Source organism: Paramormyrops kingsleyae, unplaced genomic scaffold (assembly GCF_048594095.1).
Source record: "Paramormyrops kingsleyae isolate MSU_618 unplaced genomic scaffold, PKINGS_0.4 ups104, whole genome shotgun sequence".
Lineage (NCBI taxonomy): Eukaryota > Metazoa > Chordata > Actinopteri > Osteoglossiformes > Mormyridae > Paramormyrops > Paramormyrops kingsleyae.
In genome coordinates, this window is record NW_027326042.1 from 36,824 (window position 1) to 62,287 (window position 25,464).

Sequence of the window (25,464 nt, forward strand, 5' to 3'; positions counted from 1 at the left end):
GATTTAAGGTACCTCAGTTTAAATGGTCTTTATCTTCGTTCGCTTACAATTAGCACGAACTACCGTAAATCCGACAAATAATCCAACTAATCATGAAGTCCAATTCTAGCCCGGTTAATTGCCATTCTTAGCAATATCAGATGATAACATATTACGTGCGTTGCTTTACATATAAAACTCCGTAGCAACACATCCACAGATAAGTTGGACGGTATAGCGTGTGCAACCGATTTAATGAGCCACAAATGAGAAGTAGTGCTTAAACAGTATAAGACTACAACTTTCCCTTCTGTTGATAAAGGTCGCAGCCATCTTGGATTCTGAACTCGGGATCCTCTGTGCTGCTCCGAGAAATTTTTCGGATGTTCGAGAAACGGGAGCGCATGTAGTCACTTCCGGCTTCAAAACTCCGGAATCCGACTCGGAATACAAGTTCCGAGGGGAAATGGAACGCACTAAAACTACCCGAAATGGGTTGACAGAGACATTTCAGTGATTTTGAATCATTCTGCGCTGCAGATGGGTTAATTGCGTTAAAAATTTTAATCAGATTAATCATGATGATGGATTAATCCGCGTTAACCCGTTAATTTTGACAGCCCTAATATATATATGTACTGTATATATACACTGTATATATATAGAGAGGAATTTGATGAAAGGTCAACTGCTTCCAAAGGGGGACATGACAGAAAAGGTTTGAGAGCCACTGCCTTAGCCTGCTTGTCCCTCAGTTTAAGAACTGCAGCCCCACTTCAGAGACCAAAAACTATGTAAAAATGGTCAGCCTGACCATTTTTTTTACCTTTAGAAAAAAGGAATGCAATTCTTTCATCTACAGCACAATTGTTTCCAGGAAGAGTAACTCAAATAGCTTATGAATTCATAATAGGAAATTTATCACATTTGGGACTGACATGCAAGTTTCACCTGAAAGATACTTTGTTTTTTAGAGAACTACAAAACTCCAAAATATACTATGCGGTCAAAATCATGTGGACACCCCTTATAAATATAGAAATTAAACCATATGCCTAATCATTCATGACAGTATAGTAACCTTCAGTTTGGTACCATTAGAGGATGCTATCTTTCCATCATTTCAGTTTGCCAAGTGGCAGTTGTGAAGTGGTGGGCAACACAATCTCACAGCAAGGTATCTGATCACCCAGCATCAATTCCCAATATAAATTGCAGCAATTCCCATCAGCAATGGTGCAACATCTAACGGAAAGCCTTCATAGAAGATTAGAGGCTATGGTAACAATAAAGAGTGTATGGCCTTCATATCTCACTAGCTGGTGCCCACATAATTCTGGCAAAATGGTATACTATAAATGAAATCTACTAATCTTCAAGTCAGAGCATACAGTATATTAAGCCAATATCTCTGAGTGCAAAGACATCCTTCTCAGACTCATTGCTACCACCTTCTAAAATCATATATGTGTTTTGAGATGAATCATATGTGTGTTGAGAAGTTCTCATAATTGTGGAACATTTTGCACTCATACAAATCACGCAAAAACAGACACTGACAAATATAATGCAGTTGAACTGCTGTGTTGATATACAGTATGAGGAAAAACTCTCTCAATAACTAAATCGTATTAAATTTGGATGACTTAACAGTAATACACACATATTTATTTAAATATGTATTGGAGATACACGTAGGGTTGTTTTAATTATTAATGGCTTGCCTGAAGTAGATCCCCTGTGAATGTGACTCGAGTTACTGTCTTTATTAACACTACTAGGCTACCTCAAATCACATTGCTTCCCATTCAAGACATTGCTCTTGAAGTAGCCATGCACAATCAAAATAAGCAATTTTTTGTGTTACAGCACAAGCCCTGTCGAAAGCTCCCTGCCACCAAAGACAGAAGGTGAGATCTTGTGGTGATTGAGCGAGTCATTATAGAGCCACCACCAGTTGCTTTAGAACCACTAACCACTTCGTTTCTTGCAGTCCCTCCTCAGACAGTATAATGACACAGGTGTGCAAAGGGAGCAGATGACTGGAGTGTGGAAGATCAGATATCAGCATTTTGTTGATTTCATCGGGCTGGAGATCCACAACATACAGACGAGCATCAATTCTGCAGTCAAATATCATGCTATGTTTTGTAATTTGTACAACTACATAGGAATTCTTTGATTCTTACATATCATATCATGCTCTATGTGAAATATAGACAAACATGACTGCAAAAGGGCCCAACATGCTTAATATCCCAACCATGTGATTTTAACCACTGAGCTTTTCAACAAGGACACAGATCCCTAACCTGCAGAGGCAGACACTGCCCCAGCTAAACCATGCATTCCCTTGTGCTGATCATTAGTCATTTCATAATCTGAGAGTCTTACTTTAAGCAATAATGTAGTGGCTAGGGCTGCTAGATTATGGCAAAAATCTTAGTCACATTTACTTAACACAATTACACATTGACTTTGGAAATATCATTCATTTATTGAAATTAAAAAATGACTACAAAACAGAAGGACCACAGGGGGTCAAAACTAAACAGGAACAGAGCAGATGCAGGCATTTAAATGGAAACAGGTAACTGTCTAACGAGAGGGCAGGTGTGGAACATGACAATTAAACAATCAACCGAGAGAGCAACAAGCAACAGGTGGGGTGAGTTACAATAATGAGCACAGAACTAGGGATTTCTAACAAACGCTGAACAAACGCTGAAACTAGGAAACACTAACCACACTGGGAATACTACACTAGGATAAGTAACATGGAACTAAAATACAAACAGGCCTGGAAGTGAACAGGACAAAAAGCAGGGCAAACCTGTAACTGGAAACAAAACAAGGTAACAAAAACAGTAAATAAAAATAAACAGGTGAGACTGGCCCCTGACCAGCCTTAAACCCATGACCAGAAGGTTAATGGTTTCTGAGCGACACACTCAACCCTTTAGGCTAAGGGACTAAAAGATGGAAGAAGGAACGGGATGACCAGGGACCTCCTGGTCAAAACAGAACTTGTAGGACAGGGTCAGATGACCCTGACAAAACACTAAATATGTACGAGAAACAAATCAAAAGGAGCTGGAAAGGGGTGCACTAAATTTATAACACAAGACAAAATCATTGTGAAATGAAATGTGGTACAATAGTTGTTTTATCACAATTATTTTTTTTGATAATCATTGAAAGCCAAAACGTAACTGAAACTAAAATTTGATTAAATGCCCAGCCCTACTAGCAAATATTCATTATTATAAAGCCTCTTTGGATTAAGTACACTACAAGCTCCATGTCTGTCCTAATACTTATGAACTGTGTTTTGAGCTATCGCATTACTCATTTCTGGGAGGTTTTGGTGGCCCCAGAGGAAAACTAAGTAATGTCATGATTTTTATTGCTGGAAAAGGAGTCACATTTTCCCTTCCCTTCATGCTGCTATACCTCTTTTGGCAAATTAGTAAATATGTAATGAAATCACCATTTATCTACACATGAAAGTGAGTGTTGGTTAACTGAGTCACTGCTGTTGTTATATAATACAAAGTTGTGGGATGTTTTATGTTTTATAACCATACATTTATTAAGTATTGCATCTAATATTGGACACGCAAAGCTTAAATGATATAAATGCATTTTCAACAGACAACTTTTCATCAAGATGGCATGTTTATGAATGTAAGGGCTCACATACTGTACATATCGTAACCTAAATAATTACTACTGTGCATGAGCTAAAATTGTGTACAACTTAAGCTAGTTTTGGAACAGAAGTGACATGATTCCAAGCATATTCGTATATCTTGGATGTACCTTCAGAACTGGTACTTCAGAACAAATGGGCCATGAGACTAGCCAAAAAAAGAGAATATATCAAAAGCATGAGAAAATAAAGGAACTGAGGAAACACAAAGCAATCGTATTACTGAAGAAATTTTAATGCTGCTGGTGAAGATTGATTATGCTAGGAATACATTCAGCATTATAATATAAACTTACTGTAAATTAAGCATTTCAACATTTAATTTTGCAACCACAGATAAGAAATTTGCATTGGAAGACCAAACGTTCTTATAACACAGCATCCTTCTTATACACTGCCTAGCCAAAAAAAAAGGTCGCCATTTGAATTTATATCAGCAAATACTTAAGAGCCAATGAGAGGATCATTATTATAGTCCAGCAACGTTATGCAGCAATAAAGTCAGCTGAGTACCTGAATCTACTGAATGGCCAGGTTACACCTCCATCCATTTTTTTCTTCCGTTGGCATGGGCATATTCCAGGACAAGAATACCAAGATACATTCGGTTTGAATTGTCAAAGACTGGTTAGGGAGCATAAGGAATCATTTTTACGTATGACTTGGTTACCACAGAGTTGTGACCTTAACCTCATTGAAAGTCTTTGGGATGTGATAAAGGAGGTTTTATGGAGTGGTTCAACTCACTTGTCAATACAGGATCTTGATGAGAAATATATGCAAATCTGGATGAAAATAAAGGGTGAGATGTTGCATAAGCCAGTGGAAAAAATGCCATGACAAATGTCCACCATAATCAAAGCTAAAGGCAAAATTCAAAAGGCAACTTTTTTTTTTTTGACCGGGCAGTGTATAATTTCAAGGAAAATTGCAATTTTTGCAAAACATATTTTTTCCCCAAGCTGCACTAAAAATGTATTGTTTCATGTTAAACTATTAAATTCCTAGAATGCTCTTCTTATTTCTATTTCTTTACTTTATGCATAATAAATATATGTCAAAAAACTGACATTTAGTTTGTCTGTACTGCTGTCTAGACTCACTTTTTGTTCAGTGTCAAAACTGATTAATTTCTGTCCAGAACAAAGAAATTATGCATGCATAACATGCACGTTATTCGATACATAATTAATGTGTAAAAGGACTCAAACACAATCATAGACAATCAGTAGTGTACCACTGAAACTACAGTTTGATGAATAGATGGATGGATGGATATAGACATCTAATTTACCTTAGGTTGCACAGATCTTAGCATCCTTTCAACATAGGTATAAGAACACCCTAAATGTTATAAAGCTCACTTTATGTACTTCATCACAGATGAATGGTTTATCTTCTGTATAATTAAGCTGATACCTATGCTTAGCCCTTGCATGACAATATTAACACTGCACAAAAAGATTATGCAAATTAACAAGTAATCTTAAATTCAGAAATCATAAGATAGAAACAGGTAAAACTTGATTGTTATGTACAAGAATCATACCTGCCTAATCTCAAGGGAGATCAAAGATTTTTCCTTTTTCTCCATCAAAACGAATTTCACCTTTATACAGCACCCTCCACAATTATTGCCACCCCTTGTAAAGATTTGTAAAAAGGGTTAAGAAAAATCCACCTTGATGAAGCAGTTTCGTGTCACACTGAAAAATTTAGAAATATCCAACCTTTCACTAACACAAATTCATTCCAAGAAAAAAAAAAAAATATCTTTAACAAAAACACATTTGCCACGATTATTGGCCCCCATGGAAATTATAGTGAACACAATGTAACTGAAGCATGTTTCTCCTGTAAATTGTACATCTTTGAGCTGAGTGGAGTGAATAGGAACCATCAAGCTGTAATCCATGACTTCCTGCTTAACAGGGATATGAACATGAGGTGACACTGAGCCCAAATTCCCTTAGTCATCCATCAACATGGGAAAGATAAGAGATATTGGACAACTTGAACTGTTACAAACCTGCCTGGAAGAGGAACCAAGTTTATTTTTCCCCCAAGGATGACTGTTGGTGAATTACAAGACCAAGTAAAATCTTGGGGTAACCACGTCTCTACAAAAACTATCAGACTCCCCCTTCTTGCTAACAGAGTATTTGGAAGGTATGCCAGAAAAAGCTTTTTTTGTCAGTTAACCACAAACTTAAGCACCTGGAGTTTGCGAAACACTACTACAACTTTGACTGCAACCAAATCCAATGGTCTGATGAAACAAAAATGGAGCTTTTTGGCAATAAACATAAGTTCGGTTTGGCGTAAAAACAAAGATAACTATAATGAAATGAACCTTATCCCAAATGCAAAATATGGTGGAGGTTTTGTGATGCTGTGGGGCTGTTTTTCCTCCAAAGGCCCTGGAGACCTCGCTAGGGTACATGGCATTATGGACTCCATGAAATACCAGGACATTTTAAATCAAAATTTGGCTGCCTCTGCCAGGAAAGAAAAATTGGGCCGTCATTGGATCTTCCAGCTAGACAGTGATCCTAAGCACATGTCGAAATGGTTAGCTGACCGCAGAATCAAGCTTCTGCCATGGTCCCCTGACCTGAACCCCACAGAAAACCTGTGGGCTGAGCTGAAGAGGATAGTGCACAAGAGATGGCTTAGGACCCTGGATGATCTGGAGAGATTCTGTAAAGAGGAATGGACTCAGGTGCTCTGCTTGGTATTCTCTAACCTTATAAAATTAAAAGCAGGGGTTCCATTAATCGTAGCACATATGTGTTTTTGTTGATAATAATTATTTCTTGATGAAGGATTTGTTTTTCTTTCAATAAATTTATTTTAAGAAAAGGTTGGATTTTTCTAATTTTTTCAGTGTGATATGAAACTACTTCACCAAAAGGTGGATTTTTACTAACCCTTTTTACAAATCTTTAGAGGGGGTGCCAATAATTGTGGAGGGCACAGTATATTACATTTCCTAGCGGCAGACAAGGTAGGATTGGAATTGCCGAACCAAAGATTCTCGTGCCTCCTAAAATCATGCAAATGCAGTCACACCACAAGGATGTTATAAATAACATGGATCCCACAGGAAAAATTGGAAAAGTTAAAGAACTAAGGCACAGGTTCCCTTGATTTAAATAAAAATAATTGTATTTAACAATTGAGGTTTGATTTGTGAAGCACTAGCACACTGATACAGTGTGATGCATGCTTATGATACATTATTTCAATGAACCAATATGGTTTCAGATAGTAATAATGATACTTGCCATTATTCAGCGATTTCTCAGAAATCAGACATAGAATACAAAACCCAGAGTTTCTCTCTGTAAAAGTCCTAACATATGACTTCAAATGATTTATTTTGGACATATTGTCCATGTCCCTTTCACCTCAATATATATTTTGACATATTCCTATAAAACTAAAGTATGTTTTAGCCAATAAATAAAGCAAACATTATCAATTGATGTGAACATGAAGAAATTCTAAGAAAAAATCTAGTACTAATGAATCACTCACATGATAATCAGCCCATTAACATTACTTGTTCTTTGGAAAAAAAACACAGGACTGACAGTAGATTTAACCTTTAGAAAAAACAAAGTGCAGCCAAATAACTGAAAGGTCAGTTTGAAATTTCACTAGATACACTATATTTCAGACAGAAAATTTTAAGTAACTTTTCTTCAAAAAAGAAAAAAGAATATAACTGTCTGATCATACACTGTGGAAATACACTCTAGAATAAATTAGAGGTGTATGAAAATGGTCCTCATAAGAAGATACGATTAGATCCCCCTTCTTTAGTAGGGAAGAGGGAAAAACGATGGGACTGGAAAGCAGTCCATGTCACTCTTGGTCCTGTAAGGATGTAATACGCCGTCGAGAGGCAGCATTTCGCTTTTTGAGGAGGAACTTCAGCTAATCAGAAAACAAGAAAAAATTCAGATAATCAGTCATATCCAACAAAATGACTAGACAGTCCAATTAGTCAAAGACCATAAAGCTTAAATGATAATTTCCTTTCTTGCAGATAACAAGGATAGCAAAGATCACAATCTTTGCGCTGAAATGGGTGGGGTGGCTCACCTGTTCTCCCTTTTCCCCACTCTGCAGCAGGTGCGCGGGCTGGTCGTTCTCCAGGTTGCGGATGCTGGGATCAGCTCCGTGATTCAGCAGTAAGCGGATCATCTCCTCCTGGTGGCAGCTACTGTGCAAGCCGGCTGCCATGTGCAGAGCAGTGTTACCATGCGCCTACAGTAGGGGGCAGAGAGAGAAATGAGAAAGCATCACCCTTAGAGTGTAATGTGAAGAACTGCTCTGGGTGAGACAGCTAACAAAGTCATGTGATGTGGAGGTATGAGGAAGGAATAGGTACTCTTTCAGGGGAAGGGGAGTGTGAAGTGGAAATGAGAGTAACACTGGGAAAGAGGAACGAAAACAAGTGGGGGCTGTATGTATGGGGGGAAGAGAGAATGCTGACCAGCAGACAGCTTGATAAAACACAGCACTAGTCAAAGGCCAGTTGACCTTTGACTTTCCTGAGGGTTTTTTTCCTCCTGTATCAAACTCTGGAGGTTTGTCTGTCTTTTCTTAGTAACTCTAAACTGAAGACTGTCAGTGAGGCTACTGTTGGAACCTTTATTGAGCATGCTGGACCAATTAGGGAAAAGTTATAGTCGAGAGAATGTGTTGGGGCCAAGAGGAAAGAACATCTTAAATTAGGACATGGCAGAAGTAGAGATTTCAGGACCTGAAAGTAAAAATTCAAACCAAGATTTGAATAGAGTACTCAATTCAAAACCTTGGTCTAAATTTTTACTTTCTGGACCTTATAATTTCCACTTCTGAGATGGGGAATATGTGGCATGTTAAATGAACCTCACCTAAATTTCCGTGCCGTACAGACTTTCACATAAAACATCCCTGCAGATTGGTGAATGCTGGTCCCTGGTCTTGAATCTTCAGTCTAGCTTGCATTCAGTGGTCTTTGTTCCAGTACCGTGATAGTAGTGTTGTAGTCAAGACCGCCTAAACCGAGACCAAGACATTGCCGAGACCGGAGGGTATCAAGACCAAGACACTGCCGAGACTTGAGGGTACCAAGACCAAGTCCAAGACCAAGACCAAGACACACTAAGGCGAGACCAAGACCAAGACTGGTCGAGACCAAGACCAAGACCGAAAACAGACTAGGGCTAGAATCGACATCACATTACCCAGATCAACTATAGAGAAAAAAGGCATTGCTGTAAAGTGTCATTACTCGTTAAATCAAATTCATGTTATCTTTTCAATTATATTGTCCGTATGTCCATATGTCTCTCATTTAAAATCTCCCAGATTTGTCATAGTTACGAGACCTGATGGAAAATAATATTCTCAGCAATCCTCTCCTATAACCATTTTATCAGACCTCGTCAAGGGAAAGAGATGGGATGTACCAGAAAGATGTTCATATTAAGTCTCTTATACCAGGGACAGAGGCCTCGGGTAAGCTATGAATACAGCTATGTAATGATCCTTTGCTTTGAATTGAAGAGAATGAGCCTCCAGATTGACTTGCACCTCCAAGACCGTGCTTTCTAATCAATGTAAAATACCTAATTTATTTGAATAATAACTATGCTATAGACTTCACGGACATTTTCGGACATTTTTTTGCCGATGTATGATACGATGTGTATGATGTTTGTGGACTGTGAAGCACTGGCAGTGTCCGTGGAGAAAATGTATAAAATGTAACGTTTTTGAAATGGATGCATCTGACTGGTTGCATTTGAATTGAGGCGCGTAATAAATAATGATACTGTTCTGTGAGGATGTGCAGTTTTCTCTTTTTTTCCCCATCCCATCGAGACCGCTATGTCCGAGACCAAGACAAGACCGAGACCAAATAGAGTCGAGACCAAGACAAGACCGAGACCAAATAGAGTCGAGACCAAGACAAGACCGAGACCACAAAAAATTGGTCTCGAGACCAAGACCGGTCTCGAGAACTACAACACTACGTGATAGCCACTAACCTTCATATTAACGAAAGCCTGTGTGTCTGCCAGGTTAATCTGCAGCAGGATTCGCACCAGCATTACATTGCCTTCCTTCACAGCCAGGTGTAGAACTGTCTTGTTGCTCTTGATGTCCTGGTAAATGACAGACACTATTATGACTAAAGACAAGAAAGGCACTGGATGCACAAACTGCATGAGCTGCACATCATATACCATATACAGAGGCATGTCACTCACATCATGTCATTTTTAGAATAGAATAGAATAGAATAGACCAGTGGTTCCCAACCTTTTTTAACTCACGGCCCACACAGCCAAACTCATATGTTTCCGCGGCCCACTGCAAAAGAATTTAAACGATCCCGCTTTTTGTGTCGGGTTAACTAAGTACTCGGAAGCAAGGCTGTTAATGGTCTTTATTGAATAAACTGGTAATGTATTGAATAAATTTTAATTATATATCAAATTATGATTTATTTGATTTTGACTAGACATTTTTTATTATATTAACAATATTACAATTTCTATTAATAATAATTGGCGGCCCCCCTGCAATACCGTCGCGGCCCACAGGTTGAAAACCACTGGAATAGACTAAAGATAATTCATTCATCCTTATGGGGAAACTATCCCATCTAGTTATCCATTAAATACAAAGACACATAAACAGGTGAGAGATATGGGGTCAGACTGCAGGGTTCGCCAGGGTGCAGCACTCCTGGAACAAATGTCATAAAGGGCCTTGGTCAAGGGTTCATTAATCGAATATAAATCATGTAGTTTGTACCAAATGCTGTCCCTAAAGGTGACTAGGCCTCACAGACTACTCTAGTGTCCAACAGGGACAATAATTGTTCCATGATACATGAAATATCTGTGTTTGGCTTAGTCAGCACTGCTTTCATTTTCACAATGGCAGCATGCAGTTCACTGGTGCTAGTTTAGGTTAAAAAAGGCTCCCCCCAGATAGTCCACATTTTTGCTTCATTTCAGTTCCAAACTGGGGACTGTCTGGGTGTCCCCCAGGATGCATGGCCTCACCTGGCTGAGCAGGGAGGCTCCAGAACTGAGCAGAAGCTGGATGCAAGAGAGTTTGTCTTCAGCCAGGCTGTGCAAGCTGGAGTCAGACAGGTCAGTCATTGGGGCAAAAAAGGACTTCATGGTGGCACTGTGGGAGATGGCTGCACAGTGCAGGGGAGTCAGCCCTGGGGTAAAGAAAGACAGAAAAACAGAGAATTGATGAACAGACTCTATCAAGCATAGTGTCATGGATCTGTCATGCTGTACAATATGACAAATAAAATCATAACATTGGAAGAACTGCATATAAATGGGGTCAAACCAAAAACATTTGTGATATTTAGCATATGACAGAGACATTACACACTGCACCAGCTTTGAACTCATTTGGATATTCAAATTCATAATCACATAATGCATGCATATTATTTTATGTTACATGGCAGAAATTTATACTTACATACTTTATTATGAAACCAGAAATACTCCCTGATTGCCTGACAGATAAATTGAAATAAATGCAATGATCATCATACACTACATTGCGAAAAGTATTGGGACAACCCTCCAAAAAATTTAATTCAGGTGTTCCAATCACTTCCATAGCCACAGGTGTGTAAAATAGAGCACCTAGGCATGCAGACTGCTTCTACAAGCCTTTGCAAAAGAATGGGTCGCTCTCAGGAGCTCAGTGAATTCAAGCGTGGCACCGTGATAGGATGCCACCTGTGCAATTCATTAATCCATTCGTGAAATTTCCTCGCTACTAAATATTCCTTGGTGATGTGATTCTTGGTGATTGTCCTGCCTTTGAATCCTGGTCTTTTATTATGTGTGTTATTAGGCAGTCAAAGGACAAACAAAACCTTAAAATGGCCAATGTAACCTGTTGGCAAATTCAGCCTTAATGGATCATTACATCTGTGACCCATCAGTTTTCGAAGAAACATCAGCTTTCATTATGACATAAAATATGTGTAGGAGAATGAGAGAGATAGCAGGTATGTTTACCACTGAAGCATTTAACAAGTGTTATTTATTAAATGCTGTACAAATACAAACAGTATTTCATATTTTGTAAATAAATATACAAATAAGCATTTACCTTCAAAATTGCGAGCCTCCAGGTTCACATTCAGTCCCGTGGAAAGAATTGTCTGAGAAATACAATCAGTATTAATAATATTTTTCTACATGCCACTTTTAAATGTTGAGTTACTGGCCTGTAAATTAAGACTAGTCAATCTTTGTCAAGACACATTTTGAGATGTTTGCTGCATTTGTAAACTGCCAGTTATTAGTTATCCCTTAGTTCAACCAAATAGCCATCCATCCATCTATCCATCCATCCATCCATCCATCCATCTATTTTCTGAAACTGTTTGTCCTGTACAGGGTCGCAGGGGGTCTGGAGCCTATCCCAGAGATTACGGGTGCAAGGCAGGTAATAACCCAGGATGGGGCGACAACCCATCACAGGGTACACTAACACCATTGGCAGTGGTGGCTTGATGGTTAAGGAAGCGCACTTGTAATTGAAAGATTGCAGGTTCAAATCCCCGACCAGCAAGGCACCACTGAGGTACCCTGAGCAAGGTACCGCCCCCAAGCACTGCTCCCCGGGCGCTGAATTAGCTGCCCCTTGCTATGTCACGAAAGTCACATATGGGTTAAATGCAGAGGACACATTTCGTTGTTGTGCACTGTGTGCTGTGGTGTGTTGACACTGCTCACCTAATTCAAAATTCAATTCAATTCATACCTGTATGCAATTTGGCCACTCCACTTAATTTCAACATGTTTTTGGGCTGTGGGGGAAAACTGGAGCACCCAGAATAAACCCCACAATGACACAGGAAAAACATGCCAATTCCTCAAACATAGAGCCATGGAGAAGGCTCAAACCCCAGAGGTGTGAGGCAACAGTGCTAAACATGGCACTGAACCAAATAGTTAAAGTGCATAAAAATACATTTATTACCTACATAATCTCTGTTACAATATTTCAGATTTATCAAAAATCAGTTTTATTTGGCCAGTGTTTGCACACACAGGAAATTGTCTTCAGTTGTCAATAGCTCTTGTGCATACAGCAGATACATACAGTACACACTTAAGACAAGACAAGGGTCATATACAATCCAGTTGTTAAATACACAGTGGATGTGTTACTGATAAATGTATGAAGAATAATAAAAACAGGTTGCATTTTGCTTGATATTAATTAACTGAATGTCACAGCATAGATGTGTTTTGATGTATCTGCTGTGATGTTCAATTAATTAAACAATATCAAGCAATGTATGACCTGTTTTGTTATTTTTAATAGATTCTTCTTTGCGGTCAGCACTCTTATATACTGCTATATCATTAGGAATGAAGCCTGCACTTTAATGATAAATGTATAAAAATGAAGGAAGGACTGCTAGTATAGATATGGTATGCACAAAACAATACAAGAGGTACAATATGGAAAAAAATGAATGGCTAATAAAATTCCTATTATTTTATTCCTAATAATGCTAAATATGTATAAGTTGAAAGCATGAGACTCTGGAGTAATATGGGTGAGAAAAATAGAAAAAAGAAATATTCTTCATCAACTAAATTAAAAGTCTTCGATGTTTGTATACTTGTCACTTGCCTCACCTGCATTACTCTGGGGAATCCATAGGTAGCTGCTAGGTGGAGTGCAGTCTGACCCTTATCATCACAGGCATTGACGTCCGCCCCCAGCAAAAGAAGGTCCTGGACAATTAGTGGCTGATTTGCTGTCGCCGCTACCAGCAGAGCAGTCTGGGGGAAGAAAAAGAAAAAAAGAAAAAAAAGATTAAATGCAAATGCAATCATGAATTTACTTTACATATACAGTCTATGAGGAAATGGTGTAAAAAATTCTAGTCATGCACTTAGCAGAAAAAAAAAATAAACTAATCTTCAAAGTCCAGAGATTACATTTTGAAAATCAAATCTGAAAAATTCCCTACTTAGAAACTATAAACATTATTTTGGTTTTAGTGGAAGGAAAACATACAGGCACAAAACACCATGGTTTGGTTCAAGACTGCACAATGTCGTTGCAAGGGACCTGCTGACGATCAGCCCAAATCAAGGGACATAATGGTACAGTATTTCCTATAGGGTGTTTTATCATAGGCCCATTAATTAAAGATAAAGATAAAGATATAATCTTTATTGTCATTGTCACTTGAACAACAAAATTGAAATTACGGTTTATTAGTTATTTCTGATATGGTCATTTCCTATTATCATGCGACAGCATTGTAGGATTTTTGGTTGTACTATTCTTTGTTGTTTGTAAGCTTACCTGCTAAATGTTTTTGTGCTGGAGATTGAATAAGTTAGCTTTAAGTATCATTGGAGCTGTGTTCCATAACTGAGAATCTAGAACCTGCATAATAAGAGGTGTTTAGCACTAATGGGCTGGTCCCCTGGTACAGAGCAAAAGACAAAACTATTAAAATAATGGAAATGACTGCATTGGACAACTAGCCATTCTCCATAGTGAGGGGCAAGAAATTTCAGTGGCGCATTCAACATTATCTCAAGAAATAAGGGACACGTCTTCCTCTGGGGTCCCCAATCATAAACTTTACCGATCCAAAAATACAGATAACTCACATCCAGTATTGGTTCAAAATGGGACGCAACATATTTTACAATAGGAGATAAGTAAACAGCTGCAGTCCGTTTCATAAAATATGTGACGGATGGCAGCTGTATGTTAAAGAGTTTTCAAAGTACTGGCCTCGCAAGGTACATTGATACAACTGGTGACATTTAAATATATAAATAATCTGTCTAGCAGATCGATCTTTCGTTTTCCGCATACAACATCATTCCATTAATTTGTGCTGGTAAGTTTTATAACTAGCTGGATTGAAGGGAGAGGACAGTAGCTGACTTTGGGACACTCATGTCCGCGATAACACAAAGAAAATTTACCGTTCTCTCAAATAGTGCAACTGACCTTGTGCTTATCATACGCTCACTGTTGAGTCTGGATCTGACCAAGAACTCTATCAGCACTCAACTGCTCATCCTGCTAGTCCCAGATGTAGAAAGTTGAATTTCACCCCGTTTTTTAAATCACTGAATTTTTGGTGGCGTAATTGTAAAGCAAAAATAAAAGGACTGAATGTTATCTCTTGAATTATGAAGATGGAATTAAAACACTTCGAATGTTTCCAACTGAATTTGGTGTCTTGAAATTTATTTCGAGGCGAAAGGGAATGAATTGATTTCAGGTGATTGAATTATAAAAATGAACTTTTTTAGTTGGTAAAATAAACTGTATATTTTGTAGCTGAATTGTTGAAACCAAATATTTTTGCATTGATTATTTTACCAACGAAATTACAGCTCAAACATTTTCAATTGAAATATTTGATGTTTAGATGTACATTAACATGAAATAACAGCCTCTAAACATTGAAACATTATTAAATGTAATGCATTGTTAGTCAAGCATTATTAAAAACAATGCATTTTTACTGGATTTGTTTAATTCATGGTAATTTGCGTGAACGACATTTGTTATTAATTTACTTACATACTTTTGCTACTTTGCAGTAACATAATTTCTGTAAATTTTCAGTCTTATTACTTGTACTTCTGTATGGATGCTCACATATGGGACATACCTTTCCTTTATGTTCTTTGGAATCTAGCTTGCCGAGGTCCCGCAAGTTTTCCGCAGCTGCAAAAGCATACTCCCTCAGCCCCTTTGCCGTGTAGATATGCAGGATCCTGAAAGGAGCCAAATAACTGGTTATCTGAAGCTGTACCATCCCAACATGGCAAAGGTCCCCATGAGTTAAATTGGGGTAATTCATTTTTCCTTCTATTGACACCTTTATTCCTCATATACCTTTGTTGAGGAGTAAAACTGCGTGACACAAAGATTCATCAACAGTTATATCTCTAAAACGGGAAAGTCTCTTATGCTTCATACACAGAGAAATTTACCTTTTGGACTCAAATTTGAGTATATGCATCCTTGACCTGAAATTAACTTTAAATTGGCTTAGAGAAGTATCTAGAACTTTACTTTAAGTCTACCTCAGACCATGCTCTATTTTGGAATGTGAATTAATCCTGCTTAACTATCTCTGCCACTTACGTGTCTCCATCTTCATCCTGCCACATCTTCTTACTGTAGTCCATTGCCTGAAGGGACATTCGTGCCTCATCCAGTTTCCCAGCATCCATCTCTTCCCCGAATCCCTGAGGGCTTGGAGCCCCATGACTATGGAGGCTACTTACAGGTGTCCAAGAGTAACTCAGAGACTGCTGCACCCCCGAGTGAACTGAACCAGAGAGGGTCACTGTCATGGGGCATTCTAACTAAGGAGAGAACCAAAAAACAACATAGGAATACATATATATATACATACATATACATACATATATATATATATATATATATATATAGTCATTGACAAAGGTATTGTCACATAAGGACATAGTAATTTAAAAAGACATATAACTTTATTTCTAATCAATCAATTGTTACAATGAATGGATCAATTTAATGCCAAGGGCTTTCACATTAATAACTGGGTGCAAAATGAAACAGTCAAAAAGTGTCCTGATGTTCACAGCTTGTTAAAGTCCATAAAACCTGTTTTTGCAAGGACAAAAGTCTTGTCATGTCTTTTAATGATTCAACCAATCACAGATTAGAGGTTCACCTGTGACAAATATTGTAATTAACATAATCCCAGGTGTGTATAAAAAGAACCCCAAGAACACCAGACCTTCACTTGAAGTGCAACCTAACTTCTGACAACATGCCAGAGATTCAACCACAGACCAAGTCTGCTGCTGAGGTGGCAGACATCGTTAATGTGTCCAAACGTCAAGTGGAGAGGATTCAAAAAATATTTGAAAAAACTGGTGATGTTCATGACAAGCCCAAGTCAGGAAGACCCTGTAAGACAACTCTTTGAGAGGACCGTTTGTTGCTTCGAAAGTCCAGGGCCAACCCTTTTTCAATTGCAGCATAGCTACATCAGAACCGGTCACCAGAAACCGCTGTGTCTACAAGAACAGTTTCTCGAATTCTCGCACGCAGTGGTCTCCATGGCCAAATTAGTGCTCAGAAACCAGCATTAACGAGAACGCAACATAAAAAGCATGTTGAATTTGCCAAGGCCCACAGCTTGCAGCAAGGATGGACAGTGGCAAAGTGGCAGAAGGTTGATTTTTCTGACGAATCATCCATTGAACTACATACCAAATGCCGCAAATACTGCAGGAGACCTGTTGGAACCCGCATGAACTCAAAATTCACACAGAAAACAGTCAAGTTAGTGGAGGAAAAATCATGGTTTGGGGTTACATCCAGCATGGGGGTGTTCAAGAGATCTGCAGAGTAGATGGCAACATCAACAGCCTGAAGCTATTACATTCCAAACCATAAGAGAGGGCAAATTCTGCAGAAGGATGGCGCTCTTTCTCATACTTCAGCCTCCACATTGAAGTTCCTTAAACTGAAGAGGATCAAGGTGTTCCAGGATTGGACAGCCCAGTCACCAGACATGAACATTATTGAGCATGTCTGGGGTAGGATGAAGGAGGAGACTTGGAAGACGAAACCAAAGAATCTAGACCAACTCTGGGAGTCCTGCAAGACTGCTTTCTTTGCCATTCCAGATGACTTCATCAACAAGTTATTTCAGTCGTTGCCAAGACGTATGGATGCGGTCCTCCAAGCTCATGGAAGTCATATATGTTATTAATTCTTTCTTCCAAGGCACCATGACTTTATGTTCTGATGTTAATGTAGCATGTTTGTGTATTCTAAATGAAGTATATGTATAATTTCTACATTATTTTTGTATATGACAAGACTTTTGTCCCGGCAAAAGTTGACCTTTCTGTCCTAATTCCATGACAAAACTCAATGAATGATGCAAAACTTTATTTTGGTATAATAAGCATAATCTAGAGGGCTTTGCCTTTTCTTATAAGCCATTTCTGATTCCAACTGATTAACTACAGGTCAAGTTATTATTTGTTGTTCCTACAACTTGGTTAAGTGACAAGACTTTTGTCAGGCACTATGTACATACATTATATATACACACACACACTCACCTAAAGGATTATTAGGAACACCATACTAATACGGTGTTTGACCCCCGTTCGCCTTCAGAACTGCCTTAATTCTACGTGGCATTGATTCAACAAGGTGCTGAAAGCATTCTTTAGGAATGTTGGCCCATATTGATAGGATAGCATCTTGCACTTGATGGAGATTTGTGGGATGCACATCCAGGGCACGAAGCTCCCGTTCCACCACATCCCAAAGATGCTCTATTGGGTTGAGATCTGGTGACTGTGGGGGCCATTGTAGTACAGTGAACTCATTGTCATGTTCAAGAAACCAATTTGAAATGATTCCAGCTTTGTGACATGGTGCATTATCCTGCTGGAAGTAGCCATCAGAGGATGGGTACATGGTGGTCATAAAGGGATGGACATGGTCAGAAACAATGCTCAGGTAGGCCGTGCATTTAAACGATGCCCAATTGGCACTAAGGGGCCTAAAGTGGGCCAAGAAAACATCCCCCACACCATTACACCACCACCACCAGCCTGCACAGTGGTAACAAGGCATGATGGATCCATGTTCTCATTCTGTTTACGCCAAATTCTGACTCTACCATTTGAATGTCTCAACAGAAATCGAGACTCATCAGACCAGGCAACATTTTTCCAGTCTTCAACTGTCCAATTTTGGTGAGCTCGTGCAAATTGTAGCCTCTTTTTCCTATTTGTAGTGGAGATGAGTGGTACCCGGTGGGGTCTTCTGCTGTTGTAGCCCATCCGCCTCAAGGTTGTGCGTGTTGTGGCTTCACAAATGCTTTGCTGCATACCTCGGTTGTAACGAGTGGTTATTTCAGTCAAAGTTGCTCTTCTATGAACTTGAATCAGTCGGGCCATTCTCCTCTGACCTCTAGCATCAACAAGGCATTTTTGCCCACAGGACTGCCGCATACTAGATGTTTTTCCCTTTGCACACCATTCTTTGTAAACCCTAGAAATGGTTGTGCATGAAAATCCCAGTAACTGAGCAGATTGTGAAATACTCAGACCGGCCCGTCTGGCACCAACAACCATGCCACGCTCAAAATTGCTTAAATCACCTTTCTTTCCCATTCTGACATTCAGTTTGGAGTTCAGGAGATTGTCTTGACCAGGACCACACCCCTAAATGCATTGAAGCAACTGCCATGTGATTGGTTGATTAGATAATTGCATTAATGAGAAATTGAACAGATGTTCCTAATAATCCTTTAGGTGAGTGTATATACACGTGTGCACGCACACACACATATTCTTATGATTGTAAGAATTCAAAAAAAATATATTCATGTAACATGCAATGGCAGGCACTTACATAGCGATGGATGCTCATGGCACAACTGTAATCTGGTTGCTGTGTTGTGAAGCTTGGGGTCAGCCCAGGGCTGTAGGCCTGACTCTGGCCACAATCCAGCGAGGTTGCCACAGTGTTAAAGTAGCCTCCCACAGAAGGAATGAGGCAGTCCTGTTGCAAGTTTGAGCACTGAGGGGAGATGGGATGGTTCCATGCGCTATTGGGTGGTGGCAACATGGGCCCCACAGCTCCCATGATGCCCTGATAGCTGCAGTTACCACCTAAAAATGCAGACACTTCTGTATAATTGTGATTCATTATTGTGCATTTGCAAAGAGTTGGACGAAAGAGTGTGTATATTCACTGTATGATATGTGAAAATGCTATCCTGGCATTGCATTTTGTGATTACCTGTTTGGGTTTCCTGTTCTGGCAGTGACACCTACAAACAAACAGCAGAACATACAAGGTACTGATTGTTTCAGTCAAATTCACACACATACATGCAATGAAGAGAAATAGTCTACATCTCTATAGCCTATATGGTATATCTACTCACAGGGACAGAAGCAGTGGCAATTGAAGTGGTCACTAATGAGAATGAGGAGGTTGAGGAAGATGGGGAAGTAGCTGTTTCTCGCTTCCTCTTCTGCTCCAGGAGTTTCTTAACAGTGGGCAGTGAACACGAATTTTCCTTTGGCGCTGCAGAAGTAATTAAAAGTCAGTCTAGAATGTCATCTAGGTACAAATCAATCCATTAGCCTGTTTCATTTTAGACATGTTCATGTTAATATGAGTTGTTGTTTGTCATTTCTTATTGCTAAAAAGGTCATCCATCCATCCATCCATCTTCCAACCACTTATTCAGTACAGGGTCACTGGGCATTCATTAAAACTTTGAATATATTAACATGTAAAATGTAAAAACTGTTTGGGACAAATAAGTCCAAAAACTTCCATACTTACAGCAAAGATTTCAAATTCTTACTAATATTAATGTAAATAGAATATTTACATATTTAGAACAATATTAATAGAAAGAGAATATTGTTGTTTAACTCTCTCCTAGGTAGCCTTTCAAAGATGTTACTTATTAAAATGAATTGTTTTTTTAAATAATCCATGACCCTGACCAGGTTGCTTTCAATATAATGTATTTTTTATTAAAATAAAAGATCATACACATAAAGATAAAAAATCATATGTACAAACAGATCCCCTCTCCATCTGGGTGACATCATAGTAGTCACTGAGTATTCTTTCCAGGAATTTAAAAACATAGAATTAAAATACTACTGTATTATATTGCTTGTATCACATACTACTAATAATTTCCAATTAAACATAAAATTTGCCATAAAAATAATATTTTGAGAAGTGCAGTTACTCAGAGTTATTGTCAAATACCCTAACAGCATTTTGGTACTGAAAATCTGATGGTTAGTTTGAGAATGCAGTGAGTCCTGTAGGTTTTCACAAAGAACCCTTTTACAATAAATGCTATAGGCTACTCAAAGATCAAGCAGACCAGAATAACGATCAAGGGGAAATTACAAAGATACCCTTGATTCAGGGGTTAAACCTCTGCTGCCAGCATGTCATACTTCTCTTCAAGTACAGTCTACTGTATGGACAATGACCGGGACTTCTCTAAATTACTATGTAATAAAAATAAATCGACCATTTACTAAACAACAAAAAAATTATATAGCTACATAGAAAGATAAACAGACAAGCACCCAGGTGGGTGCTCTTCATTAGCGATCATTGGAAGTCCTAATTTACATTGAGTAAGCAAGTATATAACAATAGGCTATTAATATGTATACGACGTGAACTTTTAGGTTTAGCTTGACGTCAGTAATAACTTTAATTAACAGAAAGAAATTTTGTTGTGCTTTGTACACATGTCAATAAAAGAACATTCACTAAGAGTTTTTATGTCCATACACTAGATGAAGGCTGCGGAGTGCGCTTCTGCTATTCTGTAATATTGAATGCTGGACCTATGAATTAGATCCCTGCAGATAGTCTTGTAGACCTCTTCATTTTTTAAAATAGGTAAACGCAGAAAAAAAACTCGCTTTCAGTATTACAGTATGGTACTTAACTATTTTACCCTCAAGCCCCTTTTTCAATGTCGCTGAAGAACTTACTATGGCTATAGCCAGCAGTCTAGTTTAGAAAGCCTGTGTCTTTAATATATTCACATTTGGAAATATTATTTTATAGTCCTAACCACTAATTATATTTTGATGACAAAGGTGTTTATATGTAACTGGTTTAATAGCTAGACAATGACTGCATACATGCTACCATACTGGTACACTGTTTGGTAACACATATTCTCCATAACATAAACACATTTTTCTGGGTTACATTCAGACACTTCATTTCGCTACTTCGAAAAATTCTTCTTCAGTTAACGAAAAAAACTACCTTTTCCTCCGTGACTGCAATTTCCCATCCTCCATTTCAATAACTGTTTGCATTGTCTCGTCTGTACGTTTCATTTCCATCCAATGATAAAAGAAAATACAAATTTGTTACAAAACGCCAGTATCGGAGGTTTCCAGACGCCAACAAAGTTTCTCTGAAATTTAGACCCCAACAAAGAGAGATAAGATACATTTCCGGCAAAGACGAAACCGCCTGCGGAGTGACGGTGAGGAACGTATTCCAGTAGGAACAGTGGCGAGAGACACCTGCGCTTCACAAGAAGCTCTCTATGGAGGATGTTCTCACTCTTTTTCTGTGACGCTCCTTCTTGCGGGCTCCGTTACGCTTACTGCAGCAAACCACACATCTTCCTGCCTTCACCCCGGAACACAACAATATTGCCTATGCTTTAGTAACTACTCATGCCCTAACTGCCGTATTATGCGATACACTGACAAAACAACACCGCTGAGCTCGTGGAGATGTTGAAGAGTCTTACGTTGAATATTAAAGCCACCAGCAGTACATTCACATTCTTTTTACTGTAAAAGGTAACCGGAATCCTCTTATAAAGACATCAGAAGCGGACTTGGGGAAGCAAGATTTTTAGGATTACAGGAATTTCCTAAAAAGAGAATAGTGAACTTTCTCTGTCATGTTCAATGTGTTGCAGCTTATTTAGAAATTGTGTGAGCTATTATAACAGGTATCTGGTAAGGGCAACATATGGTAAGGAAGGCCGAACTGCTAGCTTAAGGTATATCTTCTAAAATTACCTTAATACTAGTTACAATATTAACTTGAAAATAGCCACAGGGCCATCACTGTGTTTGATGAATATTTGTACTATTACAGTACTGCCAATTAGACAGCAAAAAAATAATTAGTCCTGTATATGGGTGTTTAGTGGATATTATTCACTGATCCTAGGAATCATTGTCCCAAAGGAGTAATAAACACCAGGAAAAAAAAAAAGTTTTATTTCCATATCTTATGTACTTTAAAAGCTTTCTTTAGTCTATAATTTCACTACAGTGTTATAAAATAGAAACTGACATTCAATCTCAGGTTTTACATCCATCTATCCTTCTTTTAAGAGATTGTTCTCATCAAGGTCACCATTAGACATTACACTATCTATACACTTTACTTCAGCATGTTAGTAGTTTCAGTAATTTCCTGGCTGAATCACCCTGTAATACCCCAGTCTTTCTGTTTCTTTAAGTCTTTTTACTTTCAATTTCATCTGCAAAGTGCTACTATAGCATCTAGTAAACTCCAATACACCAGCTGTTTGTAGTCTGTTTAATTCCAGGGTTTCTGATAAGCCACCATAAAGCAATGTTTTAAACTTCTCCTTTCAAACTTCACATTACCTTCACATTTGGAAAAAATGTTACATTAGTCACACACACACACACACACACACACACACATGTTGGGTAAACATATCTTTATGGGGACCACTCATTAATTTCTATGGGAAAAATGCTAACACTGACTATTACAACCTTTCATTGCAGTCATAGATTTCTATTAAATTGAGTTTTCCCTTATGGGGAGCCATAAGGGGAAAAAAACGGGTATTCATCACGTTGTGGGGACATTGTGTCAACATAAGGTAAGGTACAACCGCTCACTCACACACACACGCTACACACATATCCAAACACCTCACTGGATTCTTTTCATCAATCGTTTTGGCTACACGTTTACTAAAAACACGTTATGACGTGACTAGAAGACCTTGACATATAGCTTCCTTGAAGTTAAGCCACTGATCTTCTGTTGTGTATAGATAAGGCGAGTGGGCGATGTGCTGTTGGGATACCCTTTCATGGGTGCGTGACCACTTGTTGTAACAGTATTCAAATACTGTCGGAAATCCCTTATGAGTCAGAAAGCGTGGGTAGACGGGGATTCCAGCGACCTTTTTCTTACGTTGACTCGATTATTACAGAAACGGGAACCTGGAGGAGCACGTGCACATATTTAAAGGTGCAAAGTCTGTTTAAATCAGTTACCACGAGTCCCATTCCTGTGAGCCCCGTAGACCTGTACACTAATTCCCCAAGGGGATTAAAGTGAAAACCCTTGTCTCCTGTTTCACACCCACCCAAGAATAGGGGAATTCAGTCAACAGCTGCAGTGACAGAGGTAGGACTGGGCGGTGGTTGAAAGGGTTTCCCCAAAATACAGCTTTGTATCGTGCATAACTCTTTTCAGACTTATATCAATACCACCTTATCAAATACGGACTCTTAGTGAATCAGGTTTCTTACATCTAAACGTCAATACAAATGATACGTTCAACATAAACACGATGTCACGTTAATTTATATCTTATAGATATAATAGATATATACCAAGAAGCTTCAAAGGAAACACATTTTTTACGACATCGATGTCTCAAGTGTACTTAAATTATTAAAACGAGTATTTTAATAACCTCAACAATGCAGAACTTAATAAGCCATTACAACAACAACAACAACAATACGGTCATTAGTATTATATAACTACTACTGCTACTACTACTACTACTACTACTACTACTAATAATAATAATAATAATAATAATAATAATAATAATATGCTACATGACTCACGTTTCGGCCAGTGCATGTCAGAATCCCTTTCGCGATGTATGACTCCCAGGCAATACCTCTTGACTGATAATTATAATTAACTGTTACTTCTTAAGATTGTCGTTAAGTGTGTCGCTGTCTCTGGCTTACGGCGAGTTTTAGGCTCGTATGACTTCTCCGCCTATTTTGTTTGACGTTCTGCTTAGCTGTCACCTAGTAGCCTACCCACATACCGCAGTCTACAACCCGCCCCCAAGAACGCCTACGTCAGTAAACAGCGCGATATTATACTGAAATAGAAGATAGAATTTGTTGTAATTGTACATATATGTTAAGCATTCAAAAAAACTTTTGATTTTTATCAATCCATCTAATTACTATTGTCAGGGTCGCGGTGATTTTTAAAAAAATTTACCTTTAGTAAAGCCTGTTATTATTCTTGTCACAAGTGTAATATATATGTATGAAGTATCATATTTACTACAAAGTATTTACTTTGCTTGCATGACAAAGTATGATAAAATGTAGACAAATTATTTATGCGTTCGCTATTACGTTTATTATTAAATAGAGGAGAAAGGAAACTTCCAGTACTTACGAGCCTCCCAACATTTTCCTTTTGTAGTAGACAAACAGCGGTTTTATTATAGCCTGCCACTAATACAGGAAACCACGCTTAAGAGAACTGTTCCTCCCATTGGCCAATTTTCCATCGTAATTGTGTTCGGCTCTCTTATTGGACCAGTAGTCACTAAGTACCGCCTCCACTCAACTTTTATATTTACGTAAGGGTGAGGCTTTGATATATGGAAGAAGACTGTTGAACCGAGGTAGAGGAATTACATATTTTTATTTGAAGAGCTAAAATAGATTGGAGAATTGCATGGGTAGATGAAAAATGTTTCTACTGCACCTTTCTTTTCTTTTTTTTTTCACCGCTCCACGAATTAATCAAGTTTATTAATTATATATACAGGGTTGCAAACTCACGCTTTCTGACTGAGTCAGATCTGATGGTCTCACAAGAAATCTTATGTCAAATTTATATTATTTCATTATAAAATTATAAAAATCAGCTGCATCAATTTCGTTGTGGTAGTTTGCAAACCCTGCAGACCCATTTACAGGTTAATAAAACTATTATATACATGTATTATTAGTGTGCTGACTGGTCTCGAATTGAACGTCTCACGCCAGCCAGCTGACCAAAGTTGGTGACACTGTTTGTGTGTGTATGTGTGGAGAGAGAGTAAGAAAGAGAGAGTTTATTATCACATTACCACTCGG

The 25,464-nt window shown here is 38.4% G+C and overlaps 1 protein-coding gene across 4 annotated transcripts; it reads right to left on the reverse strand.

Moving 5' to 3' along the window:
* Window positions 1-2,456: 2,456 nt before the first annotated feature.
* Window positions 2,457-24,844, reverse strand: LOC111839116 (nuclear factor of kappa light polypeptide gene enhancer in B-cells inhibitor, delta). Of its 4 annotated transcripts, none has more exons than XM_023802752.2 (12): window positions 24,776-24,844; window positions 19,710-19,852; window positions 19,562-19,592; window positions 19,172-19,431; window positions 15,887-16,110; window positions 15,408-15,513; window positions 13,393-13,539; window positions 11,849-11,900; window positions 10,765-10,928; window positions 9,739-9,855; window positions 7,802-7,966; window positions 2,457-7,633 (listed from the first exon to the last, which is right to left on the reverse strand). In XM_023802752.2, exons 4-12 carry the CDS (start codon window positions 19,403-19,405, stop codon window positions 7,562-7,564), a joined length of 1,281 nt encoding a protein of 426 aa, XP_023658520.1. In that variant the 5' UTR covers window positions 19,406-19,431; window positions 19,562-19,592; window positions 19,710-19,852; window positions 24,776-24,844; the 3' UTR covers window positions 2,457-7,561. The 4 variants fall into 4 exon arrangements, 3 of the variants coding, with proteins under 3 accessions (XP_023658520.1, XP_023658518.1, XP_072564593.1); XM_023802750.2 differs by lacking the exon at window positions 24,776-24,844 and adding an exon at window positions 24,199-24,487; XR_011988726.1 differs by lacking the exons at window positions 2,457-7,633; window positions 24,776-24,844 and adding exons at window positions 8,599-8,743; window positions 24,199-24,492 and having other exon boundaries at window positions 7,834-7,966.
* Window positions 24,845-25,464: the final 620 nt, after the last annotated feature.

Excerpts from the sequence above, each read along its gene's own strand:
- LOC111839116 (XM_023802750.2), bottom strand. Across the intron at positions 13,540-15,407 it reads CCAAAGAACATAAAGGAAAG|ACTGCTCTGCTGGTAGCGGC; the intron begins GTATGTCCCATA and ends TTCTTCCCCCAG. Across the intron at positions 7,967-9,738 it reads AGGCTTTCGTTAATATGAAG|GCGCATGGTAACACTGCTCT; the intron begins GTTAGTGGCTAT and ends CCCCTACTGTAG.